This window comes from Bombina bombina, chromosome 12 (assembly GCF_027579735.1).
Source record: "Bombina bombina isolate aBomBom1 chromosome 12, aBomBom1.pri, whole genome shotgun sequence".
NCBI lineage: Eukaryota > Metazoa > Chordata > Amphibia > Anura > Bombinatoridae > Bombina > Bombina bombina.
In genome coordinates this window covers 102619045-102638768 of record NC_069510.1, presented here as the reverse complement: position 1 = coordinate 102638768, position 19724 = coordinate 102619045, and the positions used below count along the sequence as shown (strand labels likewise).

At 42.9% G+C, this 19724-nt stretch overlaps 1 protein-coding gene across 1 annotated transcript in view; it reads right to left on the bottom strand.

The window, feature by feature from the left end:
• The window catches only part of HUWE1 (HECT, UBA and WWE domain containing E3 ubiquitin protein ligase 1), a 689948-nt gene that overhangs the window by 572800 nt on the left and 97424 nt on the right, over nt 1-19724 (bottom strand). The window contains exons 9-12 of the mRNA XM_053695471.1: nt 6791-6838; nt 6632-6700; nt 6318-6417; nt 6003-6103 (exon numbers count right to left, since the gene is read on the bottom strand). Of these exons, the coding sequence (XP_053551446.1) occupies nt 6003-6103; nt 6318-6417; nt 6632-6700; nt 6791-6838 (318 nt within the window). The remainder of the gene's footprint in view (nt 1-6002; nt 6104-6317; nt 6418-6631; nt 6701-6790; nt 6839-19724) is intronic.

The following is a 19724-nucleotide window of genomic DNA, read 5'->3' as shown; positions in this document are numbered from 1 at the left end:
AGGAGGAACAACCATCTCCTGATTAATGTTCTGATCAGAAACTACTCTTAGAAAGAAATCCTAAGTTAGTACGTAAAACTACCTTATCTGATAAAAACATAAGGTAAGAAGACTCGAACTGAAATGTCGAGAGCTCTGACACTCTCCGAGTGGAAGAAAGCACAACAAGAAACAAAACTTTCCAAGATAAGGAAAGCATAGGCTCAAACGGAGCCCCTTGAAGAAATTTCAAGAACTAAATTAAGACTCCATGAAGGAGTAACTGGTTTAAGCACAGGCCTGATACTGACCAAGGCCTGACAAAACAATTGTACATTTGGGACATCCGCCAGACGTTTGTGTAACAAAATAGATAAGGCAGAGAGTTAACCCATTAGGAAACTCGTCGCTAAACCTTCTCCAAACCTCTTGGAGAAAAGACAAAATTTTAAGAATTTTAAGAAGAACTCTACTCCATGAGTAGCCCTTGGATTCACACCAATAAAGATATTTACGCCATATTTCATGGTAAAGTCTTTAGTTACAGGCTCATGAGCCTCAATCATGGTCTCTCTGACCAAGACAGAAAAACCCCAGCATTGGACAGAATTAAGCGTTTCAACCCCAAGCAGTCAGTTTCAGAGAAACTAGATTTAGGTGAAGGAGGGGCCCTTGAATTAGAAGGTCCTTCCTCAATGGAAGACTCCAAGGTAGCAGAGATGACATGTCCACCAGATCTGCATACCAAGTCCTGCAAAACCAAGTCCTGCAAGGCCAGGCAAGAGTAATGAGAATCACCGACGCCCTTACCTGTGTGATTCGAGCAATGACCCGAATAGGAAACACAAACTGAGGAAATAGGTATGGCTAGACTGAAGATCCAAGGAACCTCCAGAGCGTCTATCAGTTCCGCCTGGGAATCCCTGAATCTCGACCCGTATCTCGGGAGCTTGGCATACTGTCGAGATACCATGAGATCTAACTCTGGCTGACCCTATTTGAGAGTCAAGCTGGAGAACACTTCCGGATGGAGTTCCCACTCCCCCGGATGAAAGGTCTGCCTGCTCAGAAAATCCGCCTCCCAGTAGTCCATCCCTGAGAAGTGGATCGCAGACAGATAGCAAGAATGGGCCTTTGCCCACTGAATTATCTGAGCTACCTCGGTCATCACTAACAAACTCCTTGTTCCTCCCTGATGATTGATGAAAGCCACTGAAGTTATGTTGTTCGACTGGAACCTGATAAACTGGGACGAGGCAAACTGAGGACAGGCCAGAAGAGCATTGAAGATCGCTCTCAGTTCCAGGATGTTAATAATAGACTCCGACTGAGTCCCTACTCCCTGAGCCTTTAGTGAACGCCAGGACAGCTCCCCACAATCACCCAGGACGGTCTGCAGAAGTAGGTTCCCTGGAAGAGATGATCCAGAAACAACCAACATTGAAGCGAGACCCTCGTCTCCTGCTCCAGTCGAGGAGACAAGTCTGCATAATCTCCGTTCCATCGCCTGAGCATGCTTAGCTGAAGAGGCCTGAGGTGGAACCGAGCAAACAGGATGATGTCCATTGCTGCCACCATCTGCCCGATTATCTCCATGCACTGGCCAATGACGGCCGAGGAGTGGACTGAAGGGATAGACATCTTTGATTTCCTGACTTCTGTCAGAAAAATCTTACACATATGTGAAATTTATTATGGTTCCCAAGAAAATCACTCTTGAATCTGGGACTAAGGAACTCTATCCCAAATTTACCTTCCACCCGTGAGTTCTCAGGAAGGATAACACTATGTCGGTAAGGGATCCTGCTTGTTGAAAAAAAGGCGCCTGGACTAGAATATCGTCCAGATAAGGTGGCACCCCAATGCCCCTTGGCCTTAGTAAAGCCAAGAGACCCCAGAACCTTTGTGAAGATACTGGGAGCAGTGGTCAGACCATAAGGAAGATCCACAAACTGGAAGTGTTTGCCTAAAAGGGCAAACCCTAAGAACTTGTGATGATCCCTGTGGATAAGAACCTGTGGATAGGTGCCCTTTAAATCCACTGTTGTCATAAATAGACCCTCCTGGATCAATGCAAGGATGGTACAAATATATTCCATCTTGAAAGACGGAACCCTGAGAAGTCTGGTTTAGACTCTTGAGGCCTAAAATTGGTCTGAAGGTTCCCTCCTCTTTGGTAACCACAAAACGATAATTATCTACAAAAACCGACTTGATTGAAAAGAAGAACCTGCCCCCTTAAGGGTCGGGTGCACGCTCCATGTGGTGTCAGCAGCAAGCTGCTTACACCGATTTCCCCTATTCTAAATTCAATAGGGTCTCCGTGCTTGGAAAGAGGAATAAAAGAATTTAATTAAAGGAGCCTACTCATAAAGGCCCTTCTATTCCTATGAGAGGGGTGTCTGTCCATAGAAGACATACAACGCAACAGGCCAGTACGCCGCCGCACTGGAAACAGTATTCACAGCAACCGCAGGTTGACAATGAAGACCCTCTACCTATAAATCATAGGGTCCGTCATAATATTGGAAAAACCTACTGGTGTCGGAACCACCCAGAGTAGTTAGAACTTCCTCAAGAAGCTCTTGATCAGATAAAGGAATTTACCTCATCCTTATCCAGTATTACCGAAATATCTTCCTCCTTAGCTGCAGGGAAGAACATTCGAAACAACCCCCACTGAATCAGACTATCCTGAGTGAAGAAGACCTCTTGCACACTTTTTTTTTTTTTACAGCGTGGGGAAAAGAATAGACATTGTATTAAAGCAGGACAACTCCACCTGGGCTATAAATTATTCTTTTGCAACACCTTATGAGAAATTTATGGAACCTTTGACCATTGTCACTATGCTCTTAAGCAGAATGTGCCCAGAGGAAAAAAGGTTTGTGACAAGTGTATCCTCATCGACTAACGATTTCTCAAAAAATTAGAAATTGAAGAAGATTGGTAGAGCCACATTGGAATCCAAGTCTAAAACAAGAGACCTCTATAGCAAGGCCTCTTGGACCACCTTGATCACAAAGGATGTATTACACAAATAAACATCTGAAATCTTTAACAGAATCAGCACATAAAACGTTACTGTGTCTTTAATTTTTTAAAAAATTAACTTTATTTCCGTGTGCAGAGGTAAGCTAAAATAGCATGCAAACATTGCAGAATTTATCAGAAACATTAATTCTCTTTTCCCATGTATCGCCATGACCTTAAAGTAGTGATGTCTTGTGCAGCAATTCCAGATGGAAATTGCAAGGAACCACAGGGTACTGCATGCGAGATAAAAAAATGTAATGTACACTTCCTTAATCAATCTGCCTCACCTATGGCAAAATAATTAAATATAAAACAATATCTTGCGCAGCAACTCCAGATTGAATTTGCGGTAAACCGCAGGGCACTGCATGTGTGTTATCAAATGTAATTTACCCTTACATAAATAAATCTGACCCACATATGGCAGAATTGATAGGCTTAACCTGTTTAATAAAAAAGCAACATATAGCAAGTGTTACTGTCTTTAAATTTTAAAGAGTCACTTCTTTATATTTATGCAGAAAATATTGAATAAATATGAGAGGAATTTAGATATTGTCTAACTCTCTCTACACCGCAGTCTGAAAGTGAGACCCTCGTTCCCAGCTAAGGCATCAGACAGCCCTTCTAGCCAATCTTGCCCCTGCCATAGAGCTATCTTAAGTGCAAAAACAGCGACAAACATTTGCACCGTTTCTTCCGATAACCGTAAGTGATATGAAGGCAGTGCCCACTGCAAGGCGCACACTCTAAAGTTAAAATCCTCCGCTCCTCGCTATTGTCATAGAAGTTTGAGGAAGAAGTGTCTTTGGCGCCCTTTATAAGCTCCGCCCCTCATGGGCGTTTCACCAGCTATCTCCCGGTCGCCATTGTTTATGTAAAGGCACCGGGAGTAACAATAAAAAATTTGTAAACTGCAAATAAAAGCTGCTTAGACTGCTATCTCTAATAATAGCCTTACCGGGAGCAAGAGAACAGACTGAACAGCTTCAACAGCTGTTCAGTCCGTCTATATCCTCTAGAGCACATAATTGACTCACTCAATGTAGTCTCACAGCCAGCTCTAATATTAAATAAGACTGCAGGAGATGAGACCCATGTTACCCAGTGCCTGCGTTCCAGCTGCCATAAATTCTCCTGATAGACTAAGGAGAAACTGAGCCCAAATTCAATGAGATCTAAATAAAGAAGTGCCCAAACTTTTTCTGAGATCCTTTACTCTCCCCAGAAAAAAAAGTCAGCACTTGACTCATCTTCTGCCTGGCAGCAAGGCAGTTCCCAGGTTTAGTAGGTCCTCTCCCTCCCATGGCCCTGTAAATAAACGAAAATCCTGAATAAAATCCCTCAGGTTTTCTTGGTAAGGGCAGCAGAATATGGGAGGCGCAGTGAGAATTATGTCCCACAAGTTCCCATTGCTCTAAAGCCACCAAAAGCTCTACTGAAGAGACTGATATGGACTATGGCTACACCCTAGAACAAAGCAGCACTTTCTGGCACTGCTTTAAAAATAATAAACTCTTGATTGAAGAATCTAACCTAACACCACTTTACCTCTTCCTATCACTAACGTAGACAAAGAGAATGACTGGGGTGGGAGGGAAGAGAGGAGCTATTTAACAGCTCGGCTGTGGTGCTCTTTGCCTCCTCCTGCTGACCACGAGGTGACTATCCCATTAGAAATTAAGATGATCACGGGACTCATCGTGTCATAAAAAAGAAAAGGGATACCCGGTCTCTCCCATTCCCTAGCAATAATCTCTGTAGCTCGATCTGGTACAGGAAAAACCACTATGGAAGGTACATCAAAATATTTGTTAAGCTTACTAGATTTCTTAGTATTAAGTACAACAGAAATGTCTGAGTCATCCAAGGTAGCCAAAACCTCCTTAAAGGGCCATTATACACTCAAAAAAATATAGGCTATTTAAATAAAGCACCAACAGAATATCAAATTTGTAATTGACATGCATTACCAATTTTGCTGCTAAATCGCCTAAAAAGGATTATAAAGTCTCTAATCCTCTGAATGCATGAGAATACGAACGTAATCTCCACTAGCTTCAGAGCCAGGCTTTTTCTACACTCCCTATCTAGTGTCCTTTACAGCCAGCCCCCATGCTGGGGCTGTCTGTGTAATAGATAAGGCCGTCACAAATCCCCTCACCTCTCTCAGCTGTTTCTCCCCGACTGTTTACACTGGGCACGATCTCACTCCCCCCTCTGTCCTCCCGGTAAGCTTTCTGTAGACACAAGGGGAATATTTCACTCACAGCTCTGTGAAACATGATCCAGAGATGTTTTACAGAGCTGTGTTTAGAAATAGAGTGAAAAGTAGATTGAATAGAATAAAAAAAGTCTGCTAACTGTTTCCCCCAACTGAAGTTACTTCATCTCAACAGTCCTATGTGGAAACAGCAATCGATTTTAGTTACTGTCTGCTAAAATCATCTTCCTCTCACAAACAGAAATCTTCATCCTTTTCTGTTTCAGAGTAAATAGTACATACCAGTACTATTTTAAAATAACAAACACTTGATAGAAGAATAAAAAACTACATTTAAACACCAAAAAACTCTTAACCATCTCCGTGGAGATGTTGCCTGTGCAACGGCAAAGAGAATGACTGGGGTGGGCGGAGCCTAGGAGGGACTATATGGCCAGCTTTGCTGGGACTCTTTGCCATTTCCTGTTGGGGAAGAGATATTCCCACAAGTAAGGATGACGCCGTGGACCGGACACACCAATGTTGGAGAAATATATATATATATATATATTTTTGTGCTCTTCAAGTATAAACACACACAATTTACTTTTAGCATATTTATAAAACGTTCAATTAAACCAACAGACCACCTTTAACGCCAGCTTTTGTACATTAGTTGTAAGGCCTGAAATGAAAATAGTGTCCAGCTGCATCACATTAACAGTTACAACTAGTGAAGGGACAAAAACCTAAAAAGCTAGGTCTATTCCCAAAGGCTTCTTACCATCAGCTGCTTATCTGTTATTTGTAGGACATCAACTAACTCTTCTATCAAGCCATTGTATAGGATGCTATTTGCGGACTCTTGCAAGGCATTAGAATACACTAAATGGAGAGAAGAAAAAAATTAACCATGTTATGTGACTTAGCTTCTCAAAATATTTTACTTATCTCTATATTGTAAGATCTACATAGCAGGCCCTATAATAAATAATTTATACGTAGCACTAGCAAACTGTTCCTGTTCATTGCAAGACCTTTATTTTAGTCTAAATGCAGTGACATCTCATAGCGCTACTAGATAGCATAAAAAGCATACCTAGTATGGAGATGGCGTGCAGCCTGGCCTGCACAGCTTGTAGCCTCTTCTTGTGATTAGAAAAGCCGTGTGCAAGTCGTATGTGCGTGAACAAAAGCATCTAAAGTTAAAAAAGGGAAGAAAAAAAAAATTAGGAACTACAAAATAGAAATGGTCACAATGCATAAATCTATCAGCCTAGAAAAAAACTGAAGGAGTCTGAGCAAGAAAGTGGTAAATGGCTTATTTCGCCAGAATGAGGAGGAACTAGTAAAAGGTTTCCTCCATCTATGGGTTCCCAGATTACTGTAACATTAAGAGGGAGCTTTAGTTACCTGCTTGTCCTTGGGAATGCTGTACATCTTAGTGAGGGATTCCATTATCTCAGAGGGACTCTCAGAAATCTAGAAAGGAACACAATGCATTTAGTCTTTACAATCCCCAGCAGGTAATGATCCATGAACATAGTTACAAAACCCCAGCCATTTGCTTACCTTATCTAGCTGCTCTATATGTATGTAATGTAGCGTGTTACTGGGCGTCTGCAATGGAAAAAACAAGAAATGTTCAACAAAAACATAATTTATGCTTACCTGATAAATTTATTTCTCTTGTGATGTATCGAGTCAACGGATTCATCCTTACTTGTGGGATATTCTCCTCCCCTACAGGAAGTGGCAGAGAGAGCACCCACAGCAGAGCTGCCTATATAGCTCCCCCCTTAGCTCCACCCCCCAGTCATTCGACCGAAGGCTAGGAAGAAAAAGGAGGAACTATAGGGTGCAGTGGTGACTGAAAGTTTAAAAATATATATATGCCTGTCTTAAAAAACAGGGCGGGCTGTGGACTCGATACATCACAAGAGAAATAAATTTATCAGGTAAGCATAAATTATGTTCTCTCTTGTAAGATGTATCGAGTCCACGGATTCATCCTTACTTGTGAGATACCAATACCAAAGCTTTAGGACACTGATGAAGGGAGGGACAAGACAGGGACCTTAAACAGAAGGCACCACTGCTTGTAGAACCTCTCTCCCAAAAATAGCCTCCGAAGAAGCAAAAGTATCAAATTTGGAAAATATATGAAGCGAAGACCAAGTCGCCGCATTACAAATCTGTTCAACAGAAGCCTCATTTTTAAAAGCCATGTGGAAGCCACAGCTCTAGTAGAATGAGCAGTAATTCTTTCAGGAGGCTGCTGTCCAGCAGTCTCATAGGCCAAACGGATGATGCTTTTCAGCCAAAAGGAAAGAGGTAGCTGTAAGCCTTCTGACCTCTCCGCTTACCAGAATAAACAATGAACATGTTTGACGGAAATCTTTACTTGCTTGTAAGTAGAACTTTAAAGCATGAACCACATCAAGATTGTGCAACAGACGTTCCTTCTTTGAAGGATTAGGACACAGTGAAGGAACAACAATCTCTTGATTGATATTCCCGTTAGAACCAACCTTAGGGAGGAACCCAGGTTTGATACGCAAAACCACCTTATCTGCATGGAAAATAAGATAAGGGGAATCACACTGTAAAGCATATAGCTCAAACTCTTCGAGCCGAAGAGATAGCTACTAAAAACAAAACTTTCTAAGATAGAAGCTTAATATCCAGGGAATGCATAGTTGAAGAACTTTAAGAACTAAATTTAGGCTCCATGGTGGAGCAACAGGTTTAAATACAGGCTTGATACTGACCAAAGCCTGACTAAATGCTCGAACGCCTGGGACATCTGCCAGACGTTTGTGTAGAAGAATAGACAAAGCAGATATTTGTCCTTATAAGGAACTAGCTGATAATCCCTTCTCCAAACCTTCTTGGAGAAAAGACAATATTGTAGGAATCCTAATCTTACTCCACGAGTAACCTTTGGATTCACACCAATAAAGATATTCGCGCCAAATCTTATGATAGATCTTTCTGGTAACAGGCTTTCAAGCCTGAATCAGGGTATCAATGACCGTCTCAGAGAAACCACGCTTTGATAGAATCAGGCGTTCAATCTCCAAGCAGTCAGGCGCAGAGAAACTAGATTTGGATGCGTGAGCAGATCTTGGATTAGAAGGTCTTGCCTCATTGGCAGAGATCATGGTAGAACCAAGGACATGTCCACTAGGTCTGCATACCAAGTCCTGCATGGACACGCAGGCGCCATCAGAATCGCCAAAGCTCTCTCCTGCTTTATTCTGGCAACCAGACGTAGAAGGAGAGGAAATACATAGGCCAGATTGAAGGACCAAGGCACTGCAAGAGCATCCATCAGTACCGCATTGGGATCCCGGGACCTGGTGTACTCCATAGCTGAATCAGCTGGGCAAATACCTCCGGATGGAGTTCCCACTCCTCCAGATGAAAAGTCTAACGACTTAGGAAATCCGCCTCCCAGTTCACTACTCCTGGGATGTGGATTGCTGAGAGATGGCAAGAGTGAATCTCTGCCCATCTGATTATTTTGGTTACCTCCATCATCGCTAGAGAACTACTTGTTCCTCCTTGACGATTGATATAAGCTACAGTCGTGATGTTGTCCGACTGAAACCTGATGAATTTGGCCGCAGCAAGGCTGGCATCTGTCGTTACAATGAGCCACTCTGGCCTGCGGAAACACATTCCCTGAGACAGGTGGTCCTGAGACAACCACCAGAGGAGAGAATCTGTTCTCCTGGTCCAGATGCAGTTGAGACAAATCTGTATAATCCCCATTCCACTGTTTGAGCATGCACAGTTGCAGTGGTCTAAGGTGTAGGCGGGCAAAAGGAACTATTGTCCATTGCCGCTACCATGAGTCAGAAGTTTTGATTTTCTTACCTCCGTCAGAAATATTTTCGTTTCTACAGAGTCTATCAGAGTACCTAGGAAGGAAACTCTTATAAGACGGAAGAGAGAACTCTTTATGTTCACCGTCAACCCGTGCGATTTTAGAAAAGCCAACACAATGTCCGTGTGAGACTTGGATAACTGGAAAGTTGACGCCTGAATTAAGATAAGGCGCCACTGCTATGCCCCGTGGTCGTATAACCGCCAGAAGGGACCCTAGCACCCTTGTGAAAATTCTGTGAATAGGGATGTGTAGATACGTATCCTTTAAGTCTACGGTGGTCATATATTGACCCTCCTGATCAGAGGTAGAATAGTCCGAATAGTCTCCATCTTGAATGATGGGACTTTGAGGAACTTGCTTAGAATTTTGAGATCCAAGATTGATCTGAAAGTTCCCTCTTTTTTGGAAACCACAAACAGGTTTGAGTAAAATCCTAGCCCCTGTTCCTCTTTTGGGACTGGGCGAATCACCCCCATGGTTTGTAGGTCTACTACACAGCGTAAGAACGCCTCTCTCTTTGTCTGGTTTATAGACAATCGAGAAATGTGAAAAGTCCCCCTTGGAAGAGAGCCTTTGAACTCCAGTAAATATCCCTGGGACACAATTTCTAAAGCCCAGGGGTCGTGAACATCTCTTGCCCAAGCCTGAGCGAAGAGAGAGAGTCTGCCCCCTACTAGATCCAGTCCTGGATCGGGGGCTACCCCTTCATGCTGTCTTAGAGGCAGCTGCAGGCTTCTTGGCCTGTTTACCCTTGTTCCAAGCCTGGTTAGGTCTCCAGACTGACTTGGACTTGGCAAAATTCCCCTCTTGCTTTGCAACAGAGGAATCTGAAGCGGGACCACTCTTGAAATTCCGAAAGGAAAGAAAATTATTTTGTTAAAGGGACATAATACTCATATGCTAAATCACTTGAAACTGATGCAGTATAACTGTAAAAAGCTGACAGGAAAATATCCCCTGAGCATCTCTATGTAAAAAAGGAAGATATTTTACCTCACAATCTCCTCAGCTCAGTAGAGTTAGTTCTGTGTAAAAAGTTATACTCAGCTGCTCCCAGCTGCAGGTAAAAAAAAAACATAATTTATGCTTACCTGATAAATTTATTTCTCTTGTAGTGTAGTCAGTCCACGGGTCATCCATTACTTATGGAATATATCTCTTCCTAACAGGAAGCTGCAAGAGGATCACCCAAGCAGAGCTGCTACATAGCTCCTCCCCTCACATGTCATTCAGTCATTCGACCAAAGCAGACGAGAAAGGAGAAACCATAGGGTGCAGTGGTGACTGGAGTTTAATTAAAATTTAGATCTGCCTTAAAGACAGGGCGGGCCGTGGACTGACTACACTACAAGAGAAATAAATTTATCAGGTAAGCATAAATTATGTTTTCTCTTGTTAAGTGTAGTCAGTCCACGGGTCATCCATTACTTATGGAATACCAATACCAAAGCTAAAGTACACGGATGAAGGGAGGGACAAGGCAGGAACATTAAACAGAAGGAACCACTGCCTGAAGTACCTTTCTCCCAAAAATAGCCTCCGAAGAAGCAAAAAAGTGTCAAATTTGTAAAATTTTGAAAAGGTGTGAAGCGAAGACCAAGTCGCAGCCTTGCAAATCTGTTCAACAGAGGCCTCATTTTTAAAGGCCCAGGTGGAAGCCACAGCTCTAGTAGAATGAGCTGTAAATCCTTTCAGGAGGCTGCTGTCCAGCAGTCTCATAGGCTAAACGTATTATGCTACGAAGCCAAAAAGAGAGAGAGGTAGCCAAAGCCTTTTGACCTCTCCTCTGTCCAGAGTAAACGACAAACAGGGAAGAAGTTTGACGAAAATCTTCAGGGCACGGACTACGTCCAGATTATGAAAAAGTCGTTCCTTCTTTGAAGAAGGGTTAGGACACAGTGATGGAACAACAATCTATTGATTGATATTCCTGTTAGTAACTACCTTAGGTAAGAACCCAGGTTTAGTACGCAGAACTACCTTGTCTGAATGAAAAATCAGATAAGGAGAATCACAATGTAAGGCAGATAACTCAGAGACTCTTCGAGCCGAGGAAATAGCCATCAAAAACAAAACCTTCCAGGATAACAGCTTGATATCAATGGAATGAAGGGGTTCAAATGGAACGCCTTGAAGAACATTAAGAACTAAGTTTAAGCTCCACGGCGGAGCAACAGTATTAAACACAGGCTTAATCCTAGTTAAAGCCTGAACGTCTGGAACTTCAGCCAGACGTTTGTGTAGAAGAATAGACAGAGCAGAAATCTGTCCCTTTAACGAACTAGCAGATAAGCCCTTTTCTAAACCCTCTTGTAGAAAGGACAATATCCTAGGAATCCTAACCTTACTCCATGAGTAACTCTTGGATTCGCACCAATATAAATATTTACGCCATATCTTATGGTAAATTTTTCTGGTAACAGGCTTCCTAGCCTGTATTAAGGTATCAATAACCGACTCCGAGAAGCCACGCTTTGATAGAATCAAGCGTTCAATCTCCATGCAGTCAGCCTCAGAGAAATTAGATTTGGATGGTTGAAAGGACCCTGAATTAGAAGGTCCTGTCTCAGAGGCAGAGACCACGGTGGACAGGACGACATGTCCACTAGGTCTGCATACCAGGTCCTGCGTGGCCACGCAGGCGCTATCAGAATCACCGAAGCGCTCTCCTGTTTGATCTTGGCAATCAAACGAGGAAGCATCGGGAATGGTGGAAACACATAAGCCATGTTGAAGACCCAAGGGGCTGTCAGAGCATCTATCAGCACCGCTCCCGGGTCCCTGGATCTGTAACAAGGAAGCTTGGCGTTCTGACGAGACGCCATGAGATCCAGATCTGGTTTGCCCCAACGATGAATCAGTTGAGCAAAGACCTCCGGATGAAGTTCCCACTCCCCTGGATTAAAAGTCTGGCGACTTAGAAAATCCGCCTCCCAGTTCTCCACGCCTGGGATGTAAATCGCTGACAGGTGGCAAGAGTGAGACTCTGCCCAGCGAATTATCTTTGAGACTTCCAACATCGCTAGGGAACTTCTGGTTCCCCCTTGATGGTTGATGTAAGCCACAGTGGTGATGTTGTCCGACTGAAATCTGATGAACCTCAGAGTTGCTAACTGAGGCCAAGCTAGGAGAGCATTGAATATTGCTCTTAATTCCAGAATATTTATTGGGAGGAGTTTCTCCTCCTGAGTTCCAGACTGCGCTCCAGCCTAGAAGGCTGGCGTCTGTTGTTACAATCGTCCAATCTGGCCTGCGAAAGGTCATCCCCTTGGACAGATGTGGCCGAGAAAGCCACCATAGAAGAGAATCTCTGGTCTCTTGATCCAGATTTAGTAGGGGGGACAAATCTGAGTAATCCCCGTTCCACTGACTTAGCATGCACAATTGCAGCGGTCTGAGATGCAGGCGCGCAAATGGTACTATGTCCTTTGCCGCTACCATTAAGCCGATTACTTCCATGCACTGAGCTACTGACGGGTGTGGCATGGAATGAAGGACACGGCAAGCATTTAGAAGTTTTGATAACCTGGCCTCTGTCAGGTAAATTTTCATCTCTACAGAATCTATAAGAGTCCCTAGAAAGGGAACTCTTGAAAGTGGTAATAGAGAACTCTTTTCCACGTTCACCTTCCACCCATGCGACCTCAGAAATGCCAGAACTATATCTGTATGAGACTTGGCAGTTTGAAAACTTGACGCTTGTATCAGAATGTCGTCTAGGTACAGAGTCACCGCTATGCCTCGCGGTCTTAGTACCGCCAGAAGTGAGCCCAGAACTTTTGTAAAGATTCTTGGAGCCGTAGCTAATCCGAAGGGAAGAGCTACAAACTGGTAATGCCTGTCTAGGAAAGCAAATCTTAGGTACCGATAATGATCCTTGTGAATCGGTATGTGAAGGTAGGCATCCTTGAAGTCCACTGTGGTCATGTACTGACCCTCTTGGATCATGGGAAGGATGGTTCGAATAGTTTCCATTTTGAATGATGGAACTCTTAGAAATTTGTTTAGGATTTTTAAGTCCAAGATTGGTCTGAAGGTTCCCTCTTTCTTGGGAACCACAAATAGATTTGAATAGAATCCCTGCCCGTGTTCCGTCTGCGGAACTGGGTGGATCACCCCCATTAGTAAAAGGGCTTGTACACAGCGTAGAAACGCCTCTTTCTTTATTTGGTTTGCTGATAACCTTGAAAGATGAAACCTCCCTTGTGGAGGAGAAGTTTTGAAGTCCAGGAGATATCCCTGAGATATGATCTCCAACGCCCAGGGATCCTGGACATCTCTTGCCCAAGCCTGGGCGAAGAGAGAAAGTCTGCCCCCTACTAGATCCGTTTCCGGATAGGGGGCCCTCTCTTCATGCTGTCTTGGGGGCAGCAGCAGGTTTCTTGGCCTGCTTGCCCTTGTTCCAGGACTGGTTAACTTTCCAGCCCTGCCTGTAACGAGCAACAGCTCCTTCCTGTTTTGGAGCGGAGGAAGTTGATGCTGCTCCTGCCTTGAAGTTACGAAAGGCACGAAAATTAGACTGTTTGGCCTTTGATTTGGCCCTGTCCTGAGGTAGAGCATGGCCCTTACCTCCCGTAATGTCAGCTATAATTTCTTTCAAGCCGGGCCCGAATAAGGTCTGCCCTTTGAAAGGAATATTAAGCAATTTAGATTTAGAAGTCACGTCAGCTGACCAGGATTTAAGCCATAGCGCTATGCGCGCTTGGATGGCGAATCCGGAGTTCTTAGCCGTAAGTCTGGTTAAATGTACGACGGCATCAGAAACAAATGCGTTAGCTAGCTTAAGTGCTTTAAGCTTGTTCATAATTTCATCCAATGGAGCTGTGCGAATGGCCTCTTCCAGAGACTCAAACCAGAATGCCGCCACAGTAGTGACAGGCGCAATGCATGCAAGGGGCTGTAAGATAAAACCTTGTTGAACAAACATTTTCTTAAGGTAACCCTCTAATTTCTTATCCATTGGATCTGAAAAGGCACAACTATCCTCCACCGGGATAGTGGTACGCTTAGCTAAAGTAGAAACTGCTCCCTCCACCTTAGGGACCGTCTGCCATAAGTCTCGTGTGGTGGCGTCTATAGGAAACATTTTCCTAAATATGGGAGGAGGGGGAAAAGGCACACCAGGTCTATCCCACTCCTTGCTAATAATCTCTGTAAGCCTTTTAGGTATAGGAAACACGTCAGTACACACTGGTACCGCATAGTATCTATCCAACCTACATAATTTTTCTGGAATTGCAACCGTTACAATCATTCAGAGCCGCTAATACCTCCCCTAGCAATATGCGGAGGTTCTCAAGCTTAAATTTAAAATTAGAAATCTCTGAATCCAGTCTCCCTGGATCAGATCCGTCACCCACAGAATGAAGCTCTCCGTCTTCACGTTCTGCAAACTGACGCAGTATCTGACATGGCTCTCACCTCATCCGCGCGCTCTGTCCTTAACCCAGAGCTATCGCGCTTGCCTCTTAATTCTGGCAATTTAGATAATACTTCTGTCATAACAGTAGCCATGTCTTGCAAAATGATTTGTAAGGGCCTCCCTGATGTACTTGGTGCCACAAAATCACGCACCTCCTGAGCGGGAGGCGAAGGTACTGACACGTCAGGAGAGTTAGTCGGCATAACTTCCCCCTCGTTGTCTGGTGATAATTTCTTTACATGTAAAGATTGACTTTTATTTAAAGTAGCATCAATGCAATTAGTACACAAATTTCTATTGGGCTCCACATTGGCCTTTAAACATAGTGAACAAAGAGATTCATCTGTGTCAGACATGTTTAAACAGACTAGCAATGAGACTAGCAAGCTTGGAAATACTTTTCTAAATAAATTTACAAGCAATATAAAAAACGCTACTGTGCCTTTAAGAAGCACAAAAAGCTGTCACAGTTGAAATAACAATGAACCAAAATAGTTATAGCAACCAATTTTTCACAGTAAATGTATTAAGTTAGCAAAGGATTGCACCCACCAGCAAATGGATGATTAACCCCTTAATACCCAAAAACGGATAATTTAATAATTAACGTTTTTATCACAGTCAAAACACACTGTCACAGGTCTGCTGTGACTGATTACCTCCCTCAAAATGAATTTTGAAGACCCCTGAGCTCTTTAGAGACGATCTGGATCATGGAGGATGAAGTAGACAGATTGTGACTGAATTTTTACTGCGCAAAAAAGCGCTAAAATAGGCCCCTCCCACTCATATTACAACAGTGGGGAAGCTCAGAAAACTGTTTCTATGCAGAAAACAAAGATGGCCATGTGGTAAAAATCATGCCCCAATAAGTTTTATCACCAAGTACCTCACAAAAAATGATTAACATGCCAGTAAACGTTTTAAACATACATTTGAAAAGTTATGAATTGTTATTAATAAGCCTGCTACCAGTCGCTTTTACTGCAGTTAAGGCTCATACATTATTTCAGTATTGACAGTATTTTCAGAGTCAATTCCATTCCTTAGAAAAATACATTCAGTGTACACACACTCATCAGCCTAATACCAGTCGCTATCACTGCATTTAAGGCTGAAATTACTTTACAATGGTATCAGCAGTATTTTCTCAGTCAATTCCATTCCTCAGAAAAATAATTTACTGCACATAACTCATTTGCAGGGGGGCCCTGCATGCTATTCCCCTTCTCTGAAGTTACCTCACTCCTCAGATGAGAACAGCCAGTGGATCTTAGTTACGTCTGCTAAGATCATAGAAAACGCAGGCAGATTCTTCTTCTAATGCTGCCTGAGAATAAACAGCACACTCTGGTGCCATTTAAAATAACAAACTTTTGATTGTAGAAATAAACTAAGTTAAAAAACACCACAGACCTCTCACAGCGACCTATCTTTAGTAAGGCTGCAAGAGAATGACTGAATATGACATGTGAGGGGAGGAGCTATGTAGCAGCTCTGCTTGAGTGATCCTCTTGCAGCTTCCTGTTAGGAAGAGATATATTCCATAAGTAATGGATGACCCGTGGACTGACTACACTTAAGAGAAATAAAAAAATTAAGAAATGAACAGCAGCCAATCAGCATCAGCAGTGCTGAGGTCATGAACTCTTACTGTGATCTCATGAGATTTGACTTAACTCATGAGATTTCATAGTAAGCTTCCTTTACCTGATTGGTGAAATAATATGAGAGTTCACGATGCTCATCCCTTCAGTTGTCCCGGGACAGACACACTAATATGCTGCTTAGAAATCCTTTACTATGGGAGGTGGCTACTGAGGATTTTTTGAGGTAAATTATCTTTCTTTTTTACATAGAGATGTTCAGGTGATATTTTCTAGTCAGCTTTTTACAGCTATGCTGCATCACTTTCAAGTGTTTAAACATTTGGGTATTATGGCCCTTTAAGTCCTCATCTTATTTGATCTATCCTGAGGGAGGGCATGACCTTTCCCTCCAGTGATGTCTGAAATAATCTCTTTCAGTTCAGGCCCAAATAGGGTCTTTCCCTTGAAAGGGATGTTCAAAAGCTTAGTTTTAGATGACACATCAGACCACCAGGATTTAAGCCATAACGCCCTGCGTGCTAAGATGGCAAAACCTGAATTCTTTGCCGCTAATTTAGCCAGTTGAAAAGAGGCATCTGTAATAAAAGGATTAGCCAATTTAAGGGCCTTAATTCTGTCCAAAATTTCTTCTAATGGAGTCTCCATCTGAAGAACCTCTTCTAGAGCCTCAAACCAGAAAGCAGCTGCAGTAGTTGCAGGAACAATGCACACAATAGGATGAAGAAGAAAACCTTATTGAACAAAAAATTTCTTCAGGAGACCCTCTAATTTTTTATCCATAGGATCTTTGAAAGCACAACTGTCCTCGATAGGTATAGTTGTACGCTTAGACAGAGTAGAAATAGCTCCCTCCACCTTAGGAACTGTCTGCCGCGAGTCCCGCATGGTGTCAGATATGGGAAACATTCTTAAAAACAGGAGGGGGAATAAACTGAATACCTGGTCTATCCCACTCTGTAGCAATAATATTCACAATCCTCTTAGGGACTGGAAAAAACCATCAGTGTAAACAGGAACCTCTAAGTATTTATCCATCTTACACAATTTCTCTGGGACCACTATAAGGTCACAATTATCTAGAGCCGCTAATACCTCCCTGAGCAATAAGCGGAGATGTTCAAGCTCAAATTTAAAGGCCGTCATATCAGAATCTGTCTGAGGAAGCGTCTTCCCTGAATCAGAAATTTCTCCCTCAGATAACAAATCCCTCACCCCTACCTCAGAGCATTGTGAGGGCATATCAGATACGGCTACTAAAGCGTCAGACTGCTCAGCATTTTTCCTTAACCCAGAGCTGTCCCACTTTCCTTGAAAACCAGGCAGTCAGGATAAAACCTCTGTGAGGGTTGTATTCATAACTGTGGCCATGTCTTGTTAAATAAATGAATTTGACGCACTAGAGGTACTTGGCGTAACTTGTGCGGGCGTTACTGGTTGTGACACTTGGGGAGAGCTAGATGGCAAACCCTCATTTACTTCTGACTGAATCATCTATTGCTCTATTTTTAAGTGCTAATATAGGTTCTTTATAGTTTATAGACATATCAGTACAGTTGAGACACAATCTAAAAGGGGGTTCCACAATGGCTTCCAAACATATTGAACAAGGATTTTCCTTGGTGTCAGACATGTTAAACAGGCTAGTAATGTAACAATCAAGCTTGGAAAACACTGTAATCAAAGTAAATAACACTTAGAAATAAAACGGTACTGTGCCTTTAAGAGAAAAAAGCTGCACAAATTCTGCAAAACAGTGTAAAAAAATCAGAAAACATAACGAAATGTTTACAGTAGCATCATAAAGACTTAATGACTGCACAGCTATGCAAATAAACAAATAACCCCTTAATGGCAAAACCGGATTGAAAAAACATCAAAACCGGTAAAAAAAAGACTTTCAGCACCTTGCCACAGTTCTGCTGTAGCTCCTACTTGCCCTTCAGAACAATTTGTGGGGGGGAGGGGGGGGGGGAAGAAACTTCTTTTACAGCCCTCAAACACGGCAGGAACCTCTGGAGAAACAGAAGTCTCAGAGGAAAAGAAACTGCACAACTGAGGCGCGAAAATAGGCCCATCCCACCTCACTCGAGTTTTGAGGCCTAACAGAAAAACACTAGAGTGTCTCTAAATTAACCATGTGGGTTAAAAAAAAAACCAAAACAAGCCATAATGACCCCTTTAGTCCCTTCAAAAAAAACGTTATAATTGCATCATTTACTGAATAAACAAAAACGTTTTTACTAAACAGTGTCACCAGTAACTAATGAGCCCTTCATGCAAGCTGAAATTCCTATCCAAGTGTCTGAATACAGCTTACCCTTCCCTTATGGGGATATTGCCAGCCTTTCTAGAAATAACAGTCTAGAAAAAAATAGACTGAACATACCTTAATGCAGTTTAGCCTGCAAACTGTTCCCAACTGAAGTTTTCCTGTACTCTTCAGCCCTTGTGAGAACAGCAGTGGATCTTAGTTACAAAATGCTAAAATCATCATCCTCCTTGCAGAAATCTTCATCCCTTTTCTGCCAGAGAGTAAATAGTACACACCGGTACCATTTAAAATAGGTTTTTATTTTCTCAAGCAAAAGTTTAACATCTTTGTCACCACACTCCTCTTTGCCCTTCCTAGCAGTTAAGCAGGCAGAGAGAATGACTAGGGGGTGGAGCTAAGGGGGGAGCTATATAGGCAGCCCTGCTGTGGGTGCTCTCTCTGCCACTTCCTGTAGGGGAGAAGAATACCCCACAAGTAAGGATGAATCCGTGGACTCGATACATCTTACAAGAGAAAAAAAACTGAATTTATGCTTACCTGATAAATTACTTTCTCTTACGGTGTATCCAGTCCACGGATTCATCCTTACTTGTGGGATATTCTCATTCCCTACAGGAAGTGGCAAAGAGCACACAGCAGAGCTGTCCATATAGCTCCCCCTCTGGCTCCGCCCCCCAGTCATTCAACCGACGGTTAGGAGAAAAAGGAGAAACCATAGGGTGCAGTGGTGACTGAAGTTTAAACAAGAAATTTTAACCTGACTTAATTGCCAGGACGGGCCGTGGACTGGATACACCGCAAGAGAAAGTAATTTATCAGGTAAGCATAAATTCTGTTTTCTCTTGCAAGGTGTATCCAGTCCACGGATTCATCCTTACTTGTGGGATACCAATACCAAAGCTTTAGGACACGGATGAAGGGAGGGAACAAGACAGGTAACCTTAACGGAAGGCACCACTGCTTGCAAAACCTTTCTCCCAAAAATAGCCTCCGAAGAAGCAAAAGTATCGAATTTGTAAAATTTGGCAAAAGTATGCAGTGAAGACCAAGTCGCTGCCTTACAAATATGTTTAACAGAAGCCTCATTCTTGAGAGCCCATGTGGAAGCCACAGCTCTGGTGGAGTGAGCTGTAATTCGTTCAGGAGGCTGCTACCCAGCAGTCTCATAAGCCAATCGGATGATGCTTTTCAGCCAGAAGGAAAGAGAGGTAGCAGTCGCTTTCTGACCTCTCCTCTTACCAGAATAAACAACAAAGATGTTTGTAGTAATCCAGTAAAGGGGCGCACCACAGAGACACTCAGTCCAA